The sequence below is a fragment of the Eschscholzia californica genome, unplaced genomic scaffold, assembly GCF_041429995.1.
Source record: "Eschscholzia californica isolate CP2 unplaced genomic scaffold, dmEscCali1.0.p SCAF_217, whole genome shotgun sequence".
Classification (NCBI taxonomy): Eukaryota; Viridiplantae; Streptophyta; class Magnoliopsida; order Ranunculales; family Papaveraceae; genus Eschscholzia; species Eschscholzia californica.
Genome location: NW_028238329.1, coordinates 1 through 21520, shown reverse-complemented (window position 1 = coordinate 21520; position 21520 = coordinate 1). Strand labels below are relative to the sequence as shown.

The 21520-nt window shown below is 37.1% G+C and overlaps 3 protein-coding genes and 1 non-coding gene across 5 annotated transcripts; 1 reads left to right on the top strand and 3 right to left on the bottom strand.

Annotated features, from left to right (window-relative positions):
• Positions 1 to 1904: 1904 nt before the first annotated feature.
• LOC147554524 (sodium/hydrogen exchanger 1-like) lies at positions 1905 to 8436 on the top strand. Of its 2 annotated transcripts, none has more exons than XM_086664667.1 (16): positions 1905 to 2065; positions 2591 to 2859; positions 3473 to 3516; positions 3722 to 3840; positions 4388 to 4485; positions 4829 to 4888; positions 4998 to 5044; positions 5139 to 5333; positions 5444 to 5490; positions 6012 to 6078; positions 6182 to 6282; positions 6397 to 6498; positions 6658 to 6796; positions 6883 to 6945; positions 7186 to 7269; positions 7750 to 8436. In XM_086664667.1, the coding sequence occupies exons 3-16, from the start codon at positions 3487 to 3489 to the stop codon at positions 8107 to 8109; spliced, it is 1512 nt and encodes a 503-aa protein (XP_086520793.1). In that variant the 5' UTR covers positions 1905 to 2065; positions 2591 to 2859; positions 3473 to 3486; the 3' UTR covers positions 8110 to 8436. The 2 variants fall into 2 exon arrangements, with proteins under 2 accessions (XP_086520793.1, XP_086520792.1); XM_086664666.1 differs by having other exon boundaries at positions 1973 to 2065; positions 2591 to 2853; positions 3469 to 3516.
• A 403-nt stretch (positions 8437 to 8839) lies between these two features.
• LOC147554523 (vesicle-associated protein 1-2-like) lies at positions 8840 to 12914 on the bottom strand. The gene is made up of 9 exons (XM_086664663.1): positions 12741 to 12914; positions 12275 to 12386; positions 11852 to 11922; positions 11458 to 11539; positions 10318 to 10433; positions 10061 to 10225; positions 9796 to 9939; positions 9480 to 9557; positions 8840 to 9114 (listed from the first exon to the last, which is right to left on the bottom strand). Exons 2-9 carry the CDS (start codon positions 12321 to 12323, stop codon positions 9001 to 9003), a joined length of 819 nt encoding a protein of 272 aa, XP_086520789.1. The 5' UTR covers positions 12324 to 12386; positions 12741 to 12914; the 3' UTR covers positions 8840 to 9000.
• A 4067-nt stretch (positions 12915 to 16981) lies between these two features.
• On the bottom strand, positions 16982 to 18393 carry LOC147554522 (uncharacterized). The gene is made up of 2 exons (XM_086664662.1): positions 17313 to 18393; positions 16982 to 17016 (listed from the first exon to the last, which is right to left on the bottom strand). Exons 1-2 carry the CDS (start codon positions 18391 to 18393, stop codon positions 16982 to 16984), a joined length of 1116 nt encoding a protein of 371 aa, XP_086520788.1.
• A 770-nt stretch (positions 18394 to 19163) lies between these two features.
• Positions 19164 to 19245, bottom strand: TRNAS-GCU (transfer RNA serine (anticodon GCU)). The gene has a single exon. It is a non-coding gene; the product is annotated as a tRNA-Ser (tRNA).
• Between the last annotated feature and the right edge of the window lie 2275 nt (positions 19246 to 21520).

Here is a 21520-nt window from a genome sequence, read left to right as displayed (position 1 = left end):
AATCAACATGCTATTTGAAGGTAAGTCCCGGGTTCCAAGAAAGTGGAGATTGGTTGGCTAGAACGAAGGGCAGTGCTAAAGATTTTCATTCCATGGTTTAAGTCCTTAGGGATAGGTAAGTCAGTTTCTATTAAGCTAATTCCCTCATGCTAGGAGTAAACCTACCCTAAAAGAGTGTATGAGAATGGGCAAACCCTAGTTTCCCTGGGTTTAGATCTTGAATTAATAAGGATTCAGTCTACCTAACGAACGAAATACTTGGAGTGAGTATTTGAGTCTTTCGCTAGAATCTCTTTTACTATCGGTTCTTACTCCAAGGGGATATATGATCTATAAAGAAAGCGTGTTATCGTAAGGTTCTTAGTCCCTGCTTATCTTCCCAGCCTTTTAAGACTCGTACTACTAGAAACCTGTTCACAAGGAGATAGTAATCCCATGCCTAAAGGAAGCAAGGTAAGGAGCGGTAGCCACTCGACTAATAAGGAAAGGATAGAAGAAGGCAACCTGCCACCAAGTAAGCCCCTCTTTCTCCTTGTCGGTCTAATTAGGCTTAGGTATTCTATTAGGCTTTACTAGACCTCCAAGAGTCGACTACAACGTTTAGACTGCCACAATTTCAGACCTTTGTATTGTGGAGATATATGTACATATCTTTATTGAATCTTTGTTGTCTGATTCTTCGAAGGCGGGTCAACCTCAAGAGTCCCAGGGGGCCAATCCCTACTTTCATGTTATGATCTTCTCCTTATCAGTCGAGTGGCTTCTGCTCCTCTTTCTGGTTCATTCCAGTGGCCACTCATGCTTGACCTCAGATTATGTATTTCGCAACGTCAAGTAATGTTCAAATCTCGACAGTTGGTGCATCTGTTCTGGTCTCTTTTTTTTCCCTTTATTTTTATTTTTATCCCGGTTAGATCATGGGACGACTCCTTGGATCCTTTGCTTTCTTTCATCTCTCTGACAATGGGCTTTTGCCAATCAATATCTTGTGACTTCATGAAACGAATGTTGTCTTTGGATTTGACTTGACTAGTTGACTTGCTGGGTTCCCTTCCTAAGTCTTTGACTGGGGCCAGATTAGTAATCTATCAATCCACCATGGCTTTCTTTCTCCAACTTCTTAGCCCCAGGTGACAAAATATGTCTTTCTTGTGATTCTTGAAAGACGGGCAGACTTACTTGCTGATGGCAAATGGACTTGAAGGGGGTTCATAATGTTCTCAATCAGTAGTGAAACATGGGATGCAGCCACCCATGCTCATGAAGGTTAATAAATAAAGTCGTTATCTCATATTCCCCTGCTAAAGCGGGCCTCTTTTCTAGTTTCCTTCTTTTCATATCAATAGTCGAAACTTCTTCTCCTCGGTCACTCCATTCCTGCCCCGATGATAGATAGAATATCATAAGATAACTAATAGAATCTTCCAACTTCAAATAGCGTATAAAAAGATCTATTTTCCCAGACTCGAAACTGAGCGTAGTTTAATATTGGATTTTTTTTTTTGTTGAGGAATGTAGTCACATGATTGAAAATTACATACCTTATATTCTACTGAACTATTCATGCGACATAAACACTAATTATACCCTTGGAAAACTTGGCAAATAAGAAGAGCTAAAAGAGCGTCAACACTTGTTTGGTCAAGTGATTGAAAATATTGACATAAACTCTAAAATTCTGAAAATCTCAAATTAAAAAAAGAGTGGAAAGAGGGAAATTTGTGAGATCTTGCATGAGGTGGCAGTTAGTTTATAAATGAGAAAGGTAAATTAAATGCCATTACTAGCTAGGTAAAAGAGTAATAAGACAAAATCCCAAGGGTCATAAATGATCTATAATTTGGAAGCATTGTCATTTTCGCTAGTACTAGTTTTTGCCATTGTTTTGTTACTAAATTTACTTACGTCACCATTCAAAAAAAAATTATGGAACATATTCGTACTATAAATAGAGAGAGAGATTCATTTCTTTACACCTCTTCTACTTCTCCATCATTCTCATCTCTTTCTCTCTCTTGTTTTTTTTCTAGCTTCTTCTTCTGTATCTCTCTCTCTCTAGAAGAAGGTACGTTCAAAACCCTAATTCTCTCCATCTCTCTAACTCTCTTCATTATTTCCTCACTCATTCAACTTTTTGTTTATCAGAATCTCCCGTCTTCCTTTAATCTGTCGGAGATTTTAAATTGAATGTGTTTGGAATTTGTTCTTGAAGAGTTTTACTGATCATTCTATCACAATGAAAGGATTTTTGATCGATTTTGTTAAAAAAAATTCGAAATTGTTCAAAATGGAGATTCAGCGATCACTCATCCAGCTCGACAATTCTGGTTATTTATTTATTTTTTTGCTTTTATCTTTGAGAATTAAGAAGCTGGAATCCGAATCTTCTTTTGTTTAGCTGGTGTTTATGGGACTATGGTTTTTTTAATTAATGTTTCTTTTCCGGATTATTAGCTGAACATAAAAAAAACCCTAATTGTTTAATTCTTTTTTTTTAAAGCTTGTCGATTTGGGTAAATAATTTTTTATTATGAGTCTGATTATTTACTTGTTTGATCTGAATTTATTGTTGGTATTTGAATGTTTGCAGGTTGTGATTAGATTTGAAATTGAGGAAAAATCTGTTGGATGGACAGCTCGGAAAGATAAACCCGAGCCGTCCAAGAGAATTTGATACTATAAATTATCTGTTTTTAGGAAGTTAATTTGGTTTAGGAAGTTGTTACTATGGCCTTTGAGCTTGGCTCTGTTTTCTCTAATTTAGAGATATTAAAAGCATCAGATCATGCTACCGTCGTTTCTGTTACATTATTCGTTACATTACTCTGCGCGTGTATAGTGATTGGTCATTTAGAGCAAGTCCAACCCCAGCCTGTCTTAGGCCGAAAAAACCACTTTTTCACCTAAAATTATTGGCCTCAGCTCAGCCTCTAAAATTCAGCTCCAACCCCAGCCTCTCTTGAGGCCGAAAATTTGTTCATGTGGGAGACGCGTGTGTGGACTTTTAGTCGGTGTGCGAAAAACGTGTGTGATTTTATGTATATATAAAACACGTGTTTGAACTATTTTGAAAATAATATTTTTTTTTTCCAAGATTGAAAAAATATTCGGGGACCGACATTTGGTGGGATGTATTTTAATTATTAATATTTAAGTTTTTCTAGAATTTTAAAAAGAAATAAAACTAATTAAAATTACAAATTTATTATTTACATTAAAAAAAATAAAAAAAAATAAATGGGAGAAGATCCTAGCCGTTGGATTTTATCCAACGGCTAGGATCACCCCAACATGACCGTTGGAACTCCCCAACGGTCATGTTGGGGAGCCTTCAGTCGCCCCTAATGTTAGGGGCGACTGAAGGTCCGGCCCCAGCCTCCGCTCCAAGCGGCTGGGCTTGGAGCGGGGGGCTGAGGCCAATAATTTGAATTATTGGCCTCAGCCCGGCTGGGGTTGGACTTGCTCTTACTAGAGGAGAATCGATGGATGAATGAATCCAGTACCGCCATTGCTATTGTGAGTTGTTCATGCTTTTTCTTCTATTATACCCTTTTTGAAATGTATTTTCGAAATTAGAATCTGGGTAGGATAAAATTTTGGAAATTCAGTATTGGGTATGACAAAATTTGATATTGATAGTTAAGATTTCTTAATATGAGGTATTTGAATTTTTAATTAGTATTTTGAATTTTATTTCTATTTGGGTGGAAATTGTTGACAGGGTTTGTGTACTGGAGTTGTAATTCTATTGACTACCGGAGGAAAAAGCTCGCATATTTTAGTATTCAGTGAAGATCTCTTCTTTATATATCTTCTTCCACCTATTATCTTCAATGCTGGGTATGTTTCAGCTTCTCGTGTCTCCATGTTTCTTCTTTTTTGGTGAAGATACTAATTGCCTACAACTAACTACATGAGAGGTGTATAACATACATAAATTATTGAAATTTGAATTGTCTTGATGCAAAGTTGCATCAGTCAAGTTTCATCGTTGTCAAAAGGTAGCTTTCTGTAGATTTGGAGAGGTTCCAGCTGAGACATTTTTGTCGGTTGTTGAATTGTTCACAGTTACTGGAAGATACTTTGTCATACGCTATGTTTCGCCTTGTTAAACTTTTCGCACTTAAGTTAGATTCACAATGTTATGGTTAAAGTTTACTATTATTTGCTACTTCTTTGTAGTCAGAGTGCGAACTTTTCCAACTTAATCTTTGTTCTTTTTATTTTAACGATTATTTTGTGTGATTATGCTTCACATCTGTCTGTACTTTCACTATGAGTTAGGTGCTGTGTTCGTCATCTGATTGTTTGTTTCATTCCAATTGAAGTTCACAAGCTCACTGATTTTGATTAAAATTTTTCTTTTTATAATTTTTGTGGTGACTAGATTCCAGGTTAAGAAGAAACATTTTTTCCGCAACTTCATGACAATCATTCTGTTCGGTGTAGTTGGCACATTAATATCCTTTGCCACCATTTCTTTAGGTATGTCACTTAAAGTTTATACATGCGATTTGGTTTTACCATTTTGTTATTTCTTTCGCAAAGTAATAGTGTCTGCGTAATAAACACCCAGAGAGCTGATAAAACGACGTGAATTTCTAAAGCAAACCATACTAGTTCTGGCTATATGCCACAATAATTATAGCCTTGTAATAGAGCACGTGACATATTGACATTATTGGCAAGTCCAAGTTTCAATATTTTAGTAATGTATGTATTAAAACATGCTAACTGATATTGACCTCTGCAACAATGTGTTGGCGGTTTCTCCGTATAGAATATAAGTTGCTGCGGTATGTGATCTGTCGTGAAATATTTAATGCAGGTGCTACAGAAATATTTAAGAAGTTGGATATCGGTCCTTTGGAGTTGGGAGATTACCTTGGTACTTCTTATACATTACCTTCTTTCTTCGTACGGGTTGTTTAAGCTCTCATCTGTTTCTGTTATTCTTCTCCACTTGCTCTTAACTATATTCCACGTGTGACTTGCAGCAATTGGGACAATCTTTTCTGCAACAGATTCTGTTTGCACCTTGCAGGTATGGGTAGCCACTTTCGAGCTTGACTGATTTTAGCTTCTAGCTAATAAGATAAATTGTGTAGCTAATGATGTTTCTTGTATTTGCTGAACAGGTGCTTAATCAGGATGAGACACCTCTTCTATACAGTTTGGTCTTCGGGGAAGGTGTTGTTAATGATGCCACTTCTATTGTGCTCTTCAATGCAATCCAGGACTTTGATCTTACTCAAATCAATTCCAAGATCGCATTACAGTTTTTCGGCAACTTCTCATATTTATTTATCATAAGTACGGCACTGGGTGTGTTTGTAAGTCTTTCTTCCGCGAACCATTCTTGCTTGGGTGCATAGATGTGTCGTATGGTTGCATACGAAATTAAGTTTATCTCTTACAAGAAATTTACGTTCTCCCCCTGCAGGTTGGTCTTCTGAGTGCATACATTATAAAAAAGTTGTATTTTGGCAGGTATTTGAACTATTACATGGTGTTTGTGCAATTACCAACTTTTGCTTCAATTCTTTTGTTTTTGACATTGTGGTTATTGGTAACATCATCCATTGTTGTCTTATGACCGTCGAAGTTGTGTCTTGGTTTATCAGGGACACTTGAGATTTTTTTGTAAACATAGTAGTTCCCTTGTTTTCCTGGGTGACTGAAAGGTTGTTTGGCACTTTGACCAGTAAAGTAGTAGGGCTTATGATGCACCTGGTGGTGGGTGGGTCAGGTAATCTTCCTGCTGATGGCACATGTTTTACTATACCATGGGGTCGTTAATTCTTTACCCCATAGACAGGAATGCAGGACAACAATACTTGAACTTCTGAGTACTATAGTTAGCATCTTTGAGCCTTTGCAAGATCAGTTCAGTTTTATTCGTATTACATGATGTGATTGAAGCACAATTTTACACCATAATAATATTCCCAACCAATTATCTAATAAAATTATTGAAGTTTCTAATTCCCTTAAGTTTTCACAAATTTCAGACATTCTACAGATCGCGAGATCGCGCTTATGATACTCATGGCTTACCTTTCTTACATGCTAGCTGAAGTAAGAATTCTCTCCCAACTCGTGGAACACCTACCGTACATTTTATATTGTTTCAGTTGGCTCTAAATTTACCTCTGAGTTGATGACTTCGATGTTCCTGCAGTTGTTCCACTTAAGTTCAATTCTCACTGTGTTCTTTTGCGGGATTGTCATGTCGCATTACACCTGGCATAATGTTACCGAGAGTTCCAGAGTCACTACCAAGTATGTCAATTCAAATGATCGAAGTTCGTTTGTTCTATGTTATTGTTTCGCAAGCATCGATGTCGCACAATTGAATTCATTAACTTCAATTTCTCTTTTTTCCAATCATTGTAGGCATGCTTTTGCAACATTGTCTTTCATGGCTGAGATATTTATCTTCCTTTATGTCGGCATGGATGCATTGGACATCGAGAAGTGGAGATTCGTAAGAAGCAGGTATGGTTTATTTATCTCTTTTATCGTGTTTGATGGATTACCCCAGCATTTCTACTCTCACTGTTTTCTTGTACCATCATCATTTCATATTATAAGTTGTATGTTGAGTCATAGTAATTGTACTGTACTCACATGAGTTCATGGGTTCTCTTATTGCAGTCCTGGAAAATCAATTGGAGTGAGTTCAATACTGCTAGGCTTGGTTCTGGTTGGAAGAGCAGCTTTTGTTTTCCCTCTGTCGTTTTTGTCCAACCTAACTAAGAAAGTTCAGGGTGAAAAGATCACCTTCAATCAGCAAGTAATGGTTTTAATTCTTGTCATTTGAAGTTTCTCACCCTCCTTAGCTAACTTACATACTGAGCGACTAAAATCTTGCTCCTGCAGATTACCATATGGTGGGCTGGTTTGATGCGAGGCGCTGTGTCTATGGCACTTGCTTATAACCAGGTACACATTAGAACTATAATTTCTAAGGGCCAAAACTAAATAAGTATATTTTTATTCATATTTTAGCTGGATGTTTTAAATGTCATCCCAGTTTTTATATATTTATAACTTCAATTATTTGTATGGAGCCCCGAACACACTTTTTAATTTTGTATTTGTCTCGAAGGATTTTACATTGGGTCTATAGGCTATTTGTATTTGCTGATGTAATGAAGGCGTACATATTTGTTGCATTTGCAGTTCACAAGGGCAGGGCATACTCAACTACGTGGAAATGCTATTATGATAACCAGTACAATTACTGTTGTTCTTTTCAGCACAGTGGTAAGATGTCCTATCCTTGTTTTAAGTTTAAAAACTAAGTAGCTTGCCATGATCCACTACTCTGACGATGTAATTGTCGTAAAAATCAACCACATTGTTCCTGATTTAGGCCTCATCTTGATCAGTAAGAATATGTAGCGAATATGTAAGACTAACTGCTACCTCATAACCTAGCCCACTTGGCGTAGTTCCAGATAGTAACATGGTTTTGTCTTAGTATGGCCCATGCCCTAGACCTCCATTCTATTCTCCACATGATCAGTTTAGGCAGCAACCCAAAGGCTCTTACCTTCTGTGGGAATATATGTTATAACCCAGACCTGGAAAGGTATTTCCTAACAATCTGGGACAAAATCCAAGACACATGAGCCTTCAGGCTCTCATGAGGTTAAAATCGACCATTATATCGAATTTGTTTTGAACTCGTGAACTTCTTTCGTAAATTTTAATGCATCTTTAATGGTTATTTTTGTGATTCAGGTATTTGGTCTGATGACTAAACCTCTTATACGGCTCTTACTACCTTCACCGAAACCCTTCAGTAGTATGTTGTCTTCGGAACCATCGAGCCCAAAATCTTTCATCGTTCCACTTCTTGAGAACGGACAAGGTCCTGACGTCAACCCTGTGAACCTCCTCCGTCCATCCAGCATACGCATGCTCCTTGCTACCCCAACCCATACTGTTCACCATTATTGGCGTAAATTCGATAATGCATTCATGCGACCTGTTTTTGGTGGTCGAGGTTTTGTCCCATTTGTTCCTGGTTCTCCAATTGAACAAAGTATACATGAAAAAGATGAACAACCACAAACACCAATAACTTTACAGAGATCTTGATGAAGTAAACTCCGACACATTTCCAGGGCGAATTCAGGTTTAATGATCTTTCCAATGTGAAAATTTGGGTAGTGATTGGAAGTGGTGCTAGTTACATATATATATGTGAGTTGAGTGTTTGTGTGTATGTTTGTAGTATGTAGCATATATATTCTTTTGTAGTTTACGGGTGATAAGGAGTGTCTACGAAGAAAAGGAAGGGTTAGTCCATTAGATCTTTGTATTGTTTTCTTTTCTTTCTGATAACCTTTTTTCCAAGATCCAGGATTGGTTTATTTATTGTAATTTGGATTGATGGGGTTAATGTATTGTAGCTTTTCTCTTCAATTTCGGTTGCCCCTCTGTTGTTATATTATCGATGGAAGAAATTGCCGTTGGATTTTGGTATCTTGTGTTCTTCAAAATAAGGTTGAAAATTATCTTTGGTCATGTTTGTTTTATATCAAGAACGAGACAACAGGTCGATTGAATTTGATCTTCATGGCATAAATAAACTCTACTACTCTAGTGGGAGTTCTGGAAGAAAGATGAGCAGAAATGCAGTCACTTCGCAGGTAGTGTGTTTTGTTTCTCTTTAAGTCCCTTGAGTCGGTAATATTTATTTTTGTCAAATTTGTGACGACTGACTCATCTAAATGGTTGATTTGGGTCCTGATTTGTATAGAATAATAAATAACAATGAAAAAACATCGAAAGAGATTTTGAAATAATAGAAAAGCCAAGAGGAATGCTAGAAATACTGTTGTTTTCTTATATTATAACTGATCTTGAAACACTAGAATAGTAATATGCTTACTCCACCATGAAATGCTAACAACAAAAATCTATTCTGTATTAAAATATCCAATCAAACACACACCTATATACAACATACCAAATTGAAGTCTGTGCCTAGGGTTTTAGAAAGTATCCGAGTCTGAGACACGCAATAGCGACCATACAAACAAATAGGAAAGGGAAACCTACTTGAACTTTTCTTGCACCATTCTCTCTTCTCAATATCTCCTGCAAATTATATTAAGCAAATATTCAGAAATCCACTTATATACAACCAGATATCAGTAATAGGCACTTGTACCAAAATCTAAAAAGTTAATGCGGACCCTGGAGTTCAATCATTAATCACATTAGTATTTAATCAGAGTGTTATCGTTAAAGAATACATTAAATTGGGTTACTCCTTAAAGGTTATCAGTTCGATTCCTCTAAAGGGTAGTGAGGTTTGCAGTCATTTAGACAATGTGGATTAGTCGAGGTGCACACGAGTGTGCCTAGATTTATCATGATAATCAACAAAAAACAGGTCATAACTGGTGGCCATGGTTGTATTGGTGTAGTTGGCAAAAAACGAAATATGTCAGTCTACTTACTAATTCTTCTTGCAATTTGCTCCTTTGTTCCGTCGTTGTGAACTTCTCTTCTTCCAGTGTTCTTATGGTAATTTTTGCCTGCAAAATATTTTAAAACACTTTAAGACCTAATACGTTAATAACTTAATTATGGTTACTGTAAGTACAAATAAATGACATAACAACTAAGAGATGGCGTTTTCAGCCCATCGTGTGTGATACTCCGTATCACTATCTGATGCTGGTAGAAAATACAGATATCTACATTTCTAAGAAGAAACTCGTACATGCAAGGCCTATAAGTCCAGAAATTGAGTTCTATGGATGATAGACTTACCTCACTTAATATTAGTTCCAATTGAGTTAGCTTTGACTTCAACTTCTTCACTTCATTACTCAGTTTCAAATCCTCCAGATCCTCAGAGAGTTGGAACACCTTCCCAACCTTGGTAAACTGCAACGCTTTCGCATCCTTCGCTGCCTGTTATAAAAAGCATAATCAACTTGACTGCCTTTCAGACTGCAAGAAGGACATGCTATATTTGTGTGTGTGCAAATGTGGATTTTCAGTAGAACAAGTAGGCTAAGTGACCATCCTTTACCATATGTAGAGGTAGATTTTCCCGGTATCTTGACACCGAAGAAGCATACGACAATTCCTGCCTCGAAGTTCCATTTACTGGTAGCACTATAGGACACATGAGTGGAGCGATAAGAACCACTTTCAACTTGTGCTCTTCAATGCATTTGCCCACATCTTTAGAAAACTGTCGAAACAAAATCTTTATTGATTGACTAAAACGAAACGAGAGATATTGGGTTTACATTCTAAATGACCATCGTAAAAGAGCATATATACCATGCTAGATGTTATATCCTCTGCATTAGTCCCGACAGGAACAACCGTACTTTGGATTAAAAACTTATCTTTGCATTTAAAATTTGGAGGTGCTTCCTGTTGGGCTTGCATTATAACTGCATTTGACAAGAACACAAATTTCTTGAAATTACTCTTGTACAAATAAAGATGTCTTCTTATAAAAAAAGAAGAAATCACAGCTAAATCAGTGAAGGACGGAGGATAGTGCCACCATTAAGAGGAACACAAACCCAATTCTTGTAATCTTCACAATGCAACTAACTAGAACTTAGCTCCTCCTGGGGGGTACAAGTATGAGATTAGTCGAAGTGATAAATGCTGATTATACCCCTTTCTTTTGAGTTCTTAATTTCTGTTTGTACGTGAAGGCAACAGCTGATCTGCTGGTTTAGTAACATCAGCGTCGGCCCGTCTCACTTTTTAGTAACAGGAAGTGAACTATTGTGATTTAACTAAATGCAAGTGAACATGTCAACTATTTATTATTGTGAAGTGAACGCAATCAAGTATCTGAACTCCACACCTCGAGCTCTCAAACCTCTAATTTGCTTTACTTTATTAGCAATTATAAGATGCAAAAAGTGCCCTGAAACTATAACATTTCACATTATTGGTTTCACTTGTCCTGCCGTGGTACGAGCCTAATAAGATATTGAGACTTAACTCGCCGTCCCCGTACTTTGTGTAGGATATCGATATCCATACTAGCATCCAACTGTTATACAGCATAAGATAATCCTCTATTACTGAGCAGACACAATATTTGCTTGGAAAGCTCTTCTAGGAGTTATGTGACGTACTGACGTATAATATTATTCTTAATAGATCCTAAAAGAACAAGAAGATGAATAAGCAATCGGGCAACAAGAATTTGACCTTAAAATCTGTTAACTAGTACTAAACAATTCTTTACAAGCCTGCGATCCCAACCCACGAATAACTCAAAAGGTTGACATCTCATCAAACCTTCCCTACTTCAGAAGTGATATCAGATATACATTAAATTTCTAAAAAGTCAAGATTAAGAAGTAAAACCAACCATATTTCGAGAAAGCACAGCCATTAAAAAGTAACCTTTCTTGTATGGATGAAAAAGACCAATTTAAACAATTGATGTACCTGTAAAATCACAAGTTGACTTCGGACAAATAACACCTGTGTGCGGCCGAACCGAATATCTCCTAGGAGACGTGGTTTTAACCTGCAAAAAGAATGTGTATGTATAATCGTTACCACAAATGTCCCTTGGAGATATAATCTTCTTACAACCCATTATATACAGTACTAACGCCTTCTACTACAAATGTTAGTAAACAAATGAAAGATAGAAGTCTGTGATCCCCTAAAATTTCGGGAACTATTCTTTTTGTGTCTCACATTTGGATTGCATAGTTAAATATATGTTATAAAATATTTCTTTTTACGGAAGGAGCAAAAACTGTGTGAACTTCAAGTAAACGATTCAAGACATAACTAGGAAATCGAGGAACTGTATAGTGAAACGGTCACACACCTTAAACGCAACATACTGATCTGAGTTGTTGAAGAGCTGAACTGAACATGAACAAGGCTTTTTCAACTCAACTAGAGAAACAATAAACCGTTAATATCTCGAATTTATCGGACTATATTATCCATGAAACAATAAAACATAGCAAAAAATGCTACAAATTTGAAACATCAATAGGTTGATCCAAAAAAAAAACGCCGGATCGATGTTAAGGATGTTCAGAAGAGCAGATTCGATCGATGTTAAGGATGTTCAGAAGAGCAGATTCGGAAAGTTTGTCTGTTAAAACTGAAATTTTAAAGCTACCCACAACAACAATCAGTACCAATTTACTGAAATCAAACTAAAGGAAAAGCAAAGCAAAAAAATCACAATTTTCACCATCTTGAAGTAATAGTTCTAAAACATCACTTGTAGTAAACTTACATATGAATTTGAGTTCACTAGGTTGAATCCCCAATATCTCTGAACCCATTATTATCCTTCTTCACAGAAAACCTAACACAAATCTTCTTATTGTTTCCCCAAATTTGTGAACCTGCAAAAATGAGAAATCAAAATCTGGAAAAAAAAAGGATCATCACAAAAAATCACTAAATTGATAAAGGTAAATTTTAGTTAAACCACTAATTATGATTACTCAACAAAAAATTAAACTAAAAAATCATATTTAACTTCACAACACCTAATCTAATAAGATTGATCAAGAATCAAGATTCAGAGAGAATCATTAATAACCGATAAGGAAAAGGCACGAGAAAGGATTATAGAAATGAAAAATGTATAATGAAGAAACCCTAATAGTAATCGAAGATATACAGAGGAATAAGTATTTAGAGAGAGAGAGAGAGAGAGAGAGAGAGAGAGAGAGAGAGAGAGAGAGAGAGATTACCAAAGATAGAAATGACGTGATGGTAAAGTTAGTTTGATTTGGAGTTTATGTGAAAAGCAACATTTATTGATCGATCGATCGATCGATCAAACTATGGAAGTGATGTGGAATTTTTTAGGGTTTTTAGTAGTGGTTTTGGTGGTGCACTGACACACAAAGTATTGAAAATGTAGTGAGAGAATGTTAGTTGTGTTATCAGTAAATGTTAGTTGTAAAACGGACGACGGTTGGTTACCCGCCTTTTTATACCTTTCTAATTTATATTGCCTTGTCGTGATAAAAAAACCAAATTATGGTGGTATCATTAAAAAATTGTGGTTCAAATTCTTGTACAAAATACATTCAAACATTTTCCAATATAGATTCAAGAAGTGAGGCATTCGATTTAATATGTATCTTCCAGATGTTTTAGATTTTAAAACATATTTGTCAATTGATTAAATTGTGGTATGTGATCGGATTGCTTCATCATTATTATTTTTTAAACAGAAACGTCATAGTGGCAAAAGTGTTCTAACGGCATGGTGTGCGCCTTATGGCATTGGAATGGAGCTTGCTTTTTCACTGATGTATATCAATTCTGATAATCTTTTGAAGGTTCATCACTATTTAGATGTCCTGTTTGGACATCTATTCTCTATTCAGGGGATTCCAAATTCAATTCTCATGAAAGTGAAATTTGGGTATAAATTAGGTAGAACCGGAATCTTTCAAACGTAGTGGATCTTAAAGAGCTTTGTATGACCCTAGGGTCCAAGATGACCTTGTGATTGTAGTTACAAAGTTTATTTATTTCATGTTATTTATCTCACGTAATGATGTAAAAAAATTCAAGTCCGTATAAAAAATAAATACAAATGATAGTTTTAAGACTCACAGAATGATCAGAAATTTACTTAGATCGCATCTCTAACTAGTGCAACATCTTTATACATATTATGAAGTTGAGTTAACAGAGAGGGATAGAGAAAGAGAGAAGTCGAGATAGAGAGAGGTAGAGATAAATGAGAATTAGTATTCTCTGTGTATTTCATAAGTGTTAGGTACATGAGTATATATAGGTTTGCTAACAAGATAAATAACAACAAAGATTACATGAAATCATATCTAGGAGAATCCAAACTATCACTTGACCGAGTCTACCATGATGTGTTGCTCTCGGTTGTGGGTCATCCGTGGGTATGAGACTCGGGTCATGTCGTGATCCATGCTTGATCCGTGATACTCCCCCTCAAGTTGGAGCAGGAGGAGAAAAAATGCCCAACTTGCTAAGAATTCGTTGAAAAGCGTCAGCTCCTAATGGCTTTGTAAATATGTCGGCAAGCTGTTGTGTGGTTGGTGTAAAGCGAGGAGCAATTAGTTTGGACTTTATCTTTTCACGAACCAAATGACAATCGATTTCGATGTGTTTTGTTCGCTCATGGAAAACAGGATTTTCAGCAATATGTAATGCAGCTCGATTGTCACAATATACGGACATGGGAGTTGAGTGGTTAATTCCAAGATCTTGGAGAAGATATTTGAGCCATTGAAGCTCACAAGTGAGTGAAGCCAAGGCTCGATATTCAGCTTCAGCTGAGGATCTGGCAATCGTAGATTGTTTCTTAGACTTCCAGGATAGAGGACTGGATCCCAACATTGTTATGTAACCAGTTGTGGATCGACGTGAGGAGGGGCATCCAGCCCAGTCAGAGTCACTGTAGCCAGAGATATGTAGCGGACTAGAGGAAGATAAAAAAATTCCATTGCCAATGGAGCCTTTGAGATATCGAAGTACTCGGTGAGCAGCATCGAGATGAGTCGATCGAGGAGATTGCATGAACTGACTGAGATTGTTAACAGCGTATGTAATATCAGGTCTAGTGACCGTAAGGTAGATGAGGCGGCCGATTAGGCGACGAAAAATGGACGGATCAAGAAGAAGAGTTCCATCCTCATTATTAAGGCGCAGTTTTTGGTCCATCGGAAATGAAGAAGGACGAGAAGCTGTGAGGCCAGAATCTTCAAGGATATTTAATGTGTAGCGGCGTTGACATAGAAAGATTCCATTAGAAGAGCGAGACACTTCGATTCCAAGGAAATATTGGAGTCGGCCAAGGTCTTTGAGAGAAAACGTTGTATCAAGGAATTGTTTTAACTTGGAGATGGCAATATCGTTTGTTCCCGTGATGATTATGTCGTCGACATAGACTAGGACATAGATGGAGAGGGAATCTTTATTGTAAGAAAATAGAGAATAGTCTGAAAGTGACTGAACAAAACCTCGAGATATTAAGACAGAAGAGAATTTGGAGAACCATTGACGAGAGGCTTGTTTGAGACCGTAGATGGATTTGTGAAGTTTACAAACTCTTGTCTCCCCCTTAGTGAAAATTCCAGGTGGTGGTTTCATATATACCTCTTCATCAAGGTCTCCTTGAAGGAAAGCATTGTTCACATCGAGTTGATGGAGGGACCATCCTTTAATAGCAGCAATAGAAAGAAGCATGCGAACTGTAACAAGTTTGGCAACCGGAGCAAAAGTGTCCGTATAATCCAAACCTTGAATTTGAGTGTAGCCTTTGGCTACCAGGCGGGCTTTATATCTCTCAATTGAACCGTCAGATCGATGTTTAATCTTGTAGACCCATTTACAACCAATTGGGTGTTTGCCCGGAGGTAAGTCAACAAGTGACCAAGTATGATTTGATTCTAGCGCGGAAATTTCTTTAGTCATGGCATCTTGCCAATGAGTAGAAGTGATAGCCTCATTATAGTTTCGAGGTTCGACATTGGATAAAACCGAGGCCAAAAATATGCGATGGGAAGGCGAAAATGAGTCGAAAGAGATGTAATTAGTGAGAGGGTAAGAAATATTTTTATCAAGGGAAGGAGTGGACTGTTTTAAAGCCGAACATATATAATCACCCAAATGTGTGGGTGGTCGATGTGATCGTTGAGAACGACGAACAGGAGGAGGTGAAGGATTGGCGTCAATGGGAGAACTTAATAAGTCCTCTGTGGGTGCCGATAGAGAAGATTCGGAAGTGGGCTGAACAGAATCTGTTTGAGACGGGTCCGGTGTGTTTACAACGTCGGGAGTGCCTCGAGCCATTTCTAGAGGAGCGGAAGGAGAAGCCAGATGGGGGGTGCCTGTAGCGGAACGGACAGGAGTGTCAAAAAAATCTGACCGAGGCATAGTGAATGAGCCATTATCAGTAATAGTGATAAATGGTGAATGGGTTGGAGAAGTCATGGAATTGTTAGTGTTTGTATGCATTGGAAACGTGGATTCATGAAACACAACGTCACGTGAGATAATGATTTTCTTTGTGTGAAGACAAAAGATTTTATATCCTTTTTGACCGTGAGGATATCCTATGAATATACCCGGAATGGCTCTAGGGTCAAGTTTAGTTTTTGGGTGTGGATTGCGAGCAAAACACAAACAACCAAAAACTCGGAAATGTGAAAAAGAAGGAGGCGAACCAAGAAGCTTTTCATGAGGTGATTTTCCATCTAATAATGGAGTTGGTAATTTATTGATAATATAAACGGCGGTGAGAGCGCACTCACCCCAAAAAGAAAGTGGTAGATTCGCTTGAAGTCGGAGAGAACGCGCAACTTCCAAAATATGGCGGTGTTTTCTCTCTGCCACCCCATTCTGTTGTGGGGTGTATGGACAAGATCGTTGGTGGACAATACCATTGTCTTTCAACCAAGCTTGAACATCATGGTTCATAAATTCGGAACCGTTGTCCGAACGAAAGGTTTGTAATTGTGGAAAAAGAATATCACCTTTTCCGGATTGTAATGTAACTAAGTTAGTATGAAATTGTGTTCTAACATAATTATAAAAATTTGATAAGAATGTTTTAGTGTCCGATTTGCAACTAAGTAGAAAGACCCATGTACATCGAGAGAAGTCATCGACTAGGGTCAGGAAATATCTACAACCGGAAGTAGATAGGGTAGAGAAGGGACCCCATATATCCGCGTGAAGTAATTCGAAAGGGCGAGAAGTAGATGACGTACTAATAGGAAATTTTAAACGTGTTTGTTTAGATAACGGACAAACTTCGCACGATGTTTTATTAATAGAATTAAAAGAAATACATGGAAATTGACTAGCTAAAAACTTCAAACGGGAAATACTTGGATGACCTAACCGAAAATGCCACAAATCGGAATTTAAATTACATCTAGAAGAAATTGAAAAAATTCTAGGATCCGTGCGAAGGAAATATAAGTCTTCGTTAAGGTCACCATGTCCAATCTTCTTTCCCGTCGCTCGGTCCTGAAAGACACACGAAGAAGAATTGAATGAGATATCACAATTAAGGGATTTAGAAGTTTGAGAGACGGATAATAAATGGAATTTGAAAGATGGGATATGGAGAACTTCATGTAAATAAAGAGAGTCAGAAAAAATAATCGATCCAATATGTAAAACTTGGACTCTTGAATCGTCCGGTAGACGTACAAAATAATTGGGAGGTACTGGAAAATAATTAGTGAACAACGAAAGTGAAGAACAAATATTTTTAGAAGCCCCCGAATCAATGATCCAGGGGGTGCCTGTAGAAAACGTACCTGTTAGGTTCACTGTTGGTTCAGCCGAGGAAGGAGTGGGAGATTGCATGGAGGTGCCTCCAGAAACCAAAGAAGCTGCTGGGCGTTGATGGGCCAGGAAGTTACAAATGTTTGTGTACTGTTCAAGTGTCATCGATGTTGCTAAGGGCGCCACAGAAGATGATGGTTGAACCGAGGCAGTCAATGGGGCACTTTGACGTCGAGCCGGGTAACCATGAAGCTTAAAACAGGTCGATTGAAGATGACCATGGGACCGACAGTAGTCACAAAAGGGCCTAGGCCGTTTGGGTCGTGGGTTCTCTGTTCGATCATATTTGTCGGATCTTGAAGAATGATTGAAACCCGAACGAGGAACGGCTAGGGCAGCAGCTTCGGGACCTATTGGTGAGTCAGCCATGAGGTTCTGTTGAACCTCTTCTTGCTTCACCAAGCTATGAATCCGAAGAATAGACGGAAGCGGGTCCATTAGCAAAATCTGGCTACGAATAGCCGAGAACCGATCGTGGAGGCCTTGAAGGAACTCCATCGCACGATCTTGGTTATAACGATCTAAAACGGACTTACCATGGCCACAAATACATGGTTCAATCGAAGTGAGGGATTGAAGCTCATCCTGAATAGACTTGAGACGAGTAAAGTAGGCGGAAACATCCAAGCCTTCTTGTTTCAACAATGATATGGCTCGCTTCAATTGAAAAATCTTGGGAGCGTTAGTTTGATAAAAACGCTCATGAAGATTTTTCCAAATAGCTGCAGCATTTTCGTCATATAATATGGATTGACGAATATCCGGATCAACCGAGTTAAGTAACCAACTCGTTACAAGATCATTACAACGATCCCAAGAGTGTGACTCAAATGGGTCGGTTGGTCGAGGAATGGAACCATCGACGAAAGCAAACTTATCTTTGGCTCTAAGAGCCATTTTCATTGCACGAGACCATGCGGGATAGTTGTCACCTGATAAGAGAGGTGTGATGAGGATCGTGGTTGGAGAGTCGGAGTGGTGGACGTCAAACAATGGAGATGATTGAGAACCAATAGCAAGGTTAGAACCCGAGAGGTCAGTTGAAGAAGCCATTGAAAAAAAATTCAAATATGCTCTAATACCATATGAAGTTGAGTTAACAGAGAGGGATAGAGAAAGAGAGAAGTCGAGATAGAGAGAGGTAGAGATAAATGAGAATTAGTATTCTCTGTGTATTTCATAAGTGTTAGGTACATGAGTATATATAGGTTTGCTAACAAGATAAATAACAACAAAGATTACATGAAATCATATCTAGGAGAATCCAAACTATCACTTGACCGAGTCTACCATGATGTGTTGCTCTCGGTTGTGGGTCATCCGTGGGTATGAGACTCGGGTCATGTCGTGATCCATGCTTGATCCGTGATACATATGATAATTGTAGCTTTGTAACACAATTATTTTAATTTTAAGCACAAAATGTCGGAAGTCCATATCCTTTAATTTTGCAAGTTTATTTATTTGCGGGCATAGACAAGTGTAGCCAATAACTTTGATATAGATGAGAATTAGATAAATCCTCCCTGATCTTCCTAACTCGTAAATAATACATTACAGAGGTCGAGTACAAAAAAATTGTCCATTTTCTACGGCAAACAACTTGGTAAATATATGTTCCAAATAGAAGTATATAGAGTATTAAATTCGAACAAAAGTTCCAAATAGTTAAGGAAGATTGCTTTATAATTGAGAAACTTACTCATGATGAGTAGATGTGAATTTGTTGCCCTTTCTAGATTTCCTTGATAAGGTTTGAAGGGAAAAAGGTTGGAAAAATCTCACGAGAGATTAGAATAAAAAAAGACAAAAAGGAGAATGTACGACGCCTGAGAGATTCGAACTCTCGCGGGGAAACCCCATGTACTTAGCAGGCACACGCCTTAACCACTCGGCCAAAGCGTCGTTGATGTTCTTGATCAGGTTTTAATATACCTAGATTGATTCCATGCATTCCCTTCATTGTATCCTCATGGGGTCTTCCTATGATGATTCTGTTAAGTTACTTGAACAAAATAGAAATATGTTAAGTTTTTTTTTTTGTTGAGTAGAAATATGTTAAGTTAGCAACATGTAGTCTTTATCTTTATGAGATAATAGTATTAGGTCCTCTATATTTTTTTCAGATATAGTGAGATTCGCACAATCAGATTCTAGCATCTACAGTAAAAATACAGGCATATTGCCGCTTAAACGAAGTTCGCTTCAAATGTAGCCTCCATTTTTGTATTATTCTTGGAGTTAAATTGTAATCAAACAATTTTATACCGATGGGAGATTGAGTTTAAGGCCTGTAGTCAGGGCGGTTGGGGCTCAAAGCCACCAAAGCGGTCGCTTTCGACCCCGACATAATAAAAGGCCTTATTTTTGTATTTTCTAATTCGATTTTGAAGAAATAGTTATATTCAGAATAGACTTGTGATGTTAGAGTGGTTAAGAGTTTTCATAAAGTGTTTTTTACAATGGATTGAATTAGGAAAAATAAACTCAAACTCCCCAAATAGACTTTTCTTTTGTCAAATATAGTCCATCCATCCTTTAAGCTCGATCTATATAAAGTTTGCACAAATAGAATTTGTACAGAACACACATTTTGCATGATCTGCAAAAATTTGCACAATTTTGTATTAAAACTTCCTCAGTTTATGTTAGCGTGTCTCTGAACTTGAACAAACACAAAATATATCATTTTATTTATCATTGAAAGACCAACACGAAACTAGGCCCTTCCAATTTAATATCAGAGTGGGTCAACATCAGATGAACAACAATTGAACAAACAAGTTTAGATAGCTTAAAATTTTGTTCGTGCACAACCTGAGAGGTGACGTGGCCTGCGAGGGAGTAGAAAATAGGCATACCACGCCAGCTTCCAATAGCATCACTGATTGTAAAACAGTCCTAGTCTCACTCTCTTCCACCATTAGGATTTAGGACTGGAAATGGGTATCAGTTTTATCCGAAATCGAACCATAACCAGAACTATTTTTGTCGGTTCTTGATCTTTATTTTTATACCTGACAACTTGATGGGTATTAGTCGATTGGAACTGATAAAATTTCAACACTAGACAAGAACACGATGGATACTAGATAACCGACTGTAATAGGTGACTAATTGATACTTTTACATGTTTTAAAGTGTAAATTACTTATTATATGTTAATTATATTCTAATTACCTCATTTGAGTTTATTACCAATAAAACATTCTTAAAGTATATTTCATAACAAATTTATCAACTTCGAACATATGATAATACATTTTGTTACAAAATCTTATTAATTCAATTGTTTGTCTCTTATTAAATAAGTAAATTTTTAAATGAATTATAACCTTCTTAATTAGTAAAAATGATAAGTAAATGTCTTAAAGAGATCCTTACAGTATAGAACCCGAATTGAAATAGCTTGAAATCGTAACAATAACTTTTAATAGATTTTAGTTCTGTATAGTGGAATACCTCAACTGAAAATAACCCATTGACACCATATACATTACATACACTTGCGAGAGAGAGAGTCTAATGAAAGAAAGGTTTCGAGAAGTTTCTTTCGATGGAAATTTTGGTAGACATAGAAATAGACATATTTCGGTCATTCTGACCGCAACATTTCAAAATTTACTTCTTTCACAAGGCATTGTTAAACTAATTGCATTAAATTTCGATTTTTTATGAAAATTTCTGTAGGTATTTCAACAAAAAACGGGTCGGTCATTTCGATCGAAATATTTTGAAATTTTATTTGTAGGTTGAAACGGGTTGATATGGTAAAATGATGAAATTAGTTTTGCTCACGCAGCACCTAAAAGGCAAAACAGATCGATACTTTCGATGAAAACAAAGCTGGCTCTCATATAAAAAGGGCACAAAGAACACAATTTTAACACTCATTTGCTCATTCATTCACACTCTTCGTGTTCTCCGTCTCTTTCTCTCGCTCATCTCTTTTAGGGTTTAGACAGAGAGGCTCTCAGATCTCTCTCACTCTCTTTCAGTTTCTCTCTCTAGAATCCTTTCAGATCGATCCATGGCTTCAATTGGATTTACTTCTGTCTCTGTACAAGCTCGTTCTTTCGCCACTCAGGTATAACCATCTCTCTCGATCTTCTCATTCTATGTTTCCTTTCTTTGTTCTTGATTCTGATTTTCGTTGATTATTTACTTTAGATCTGGACTC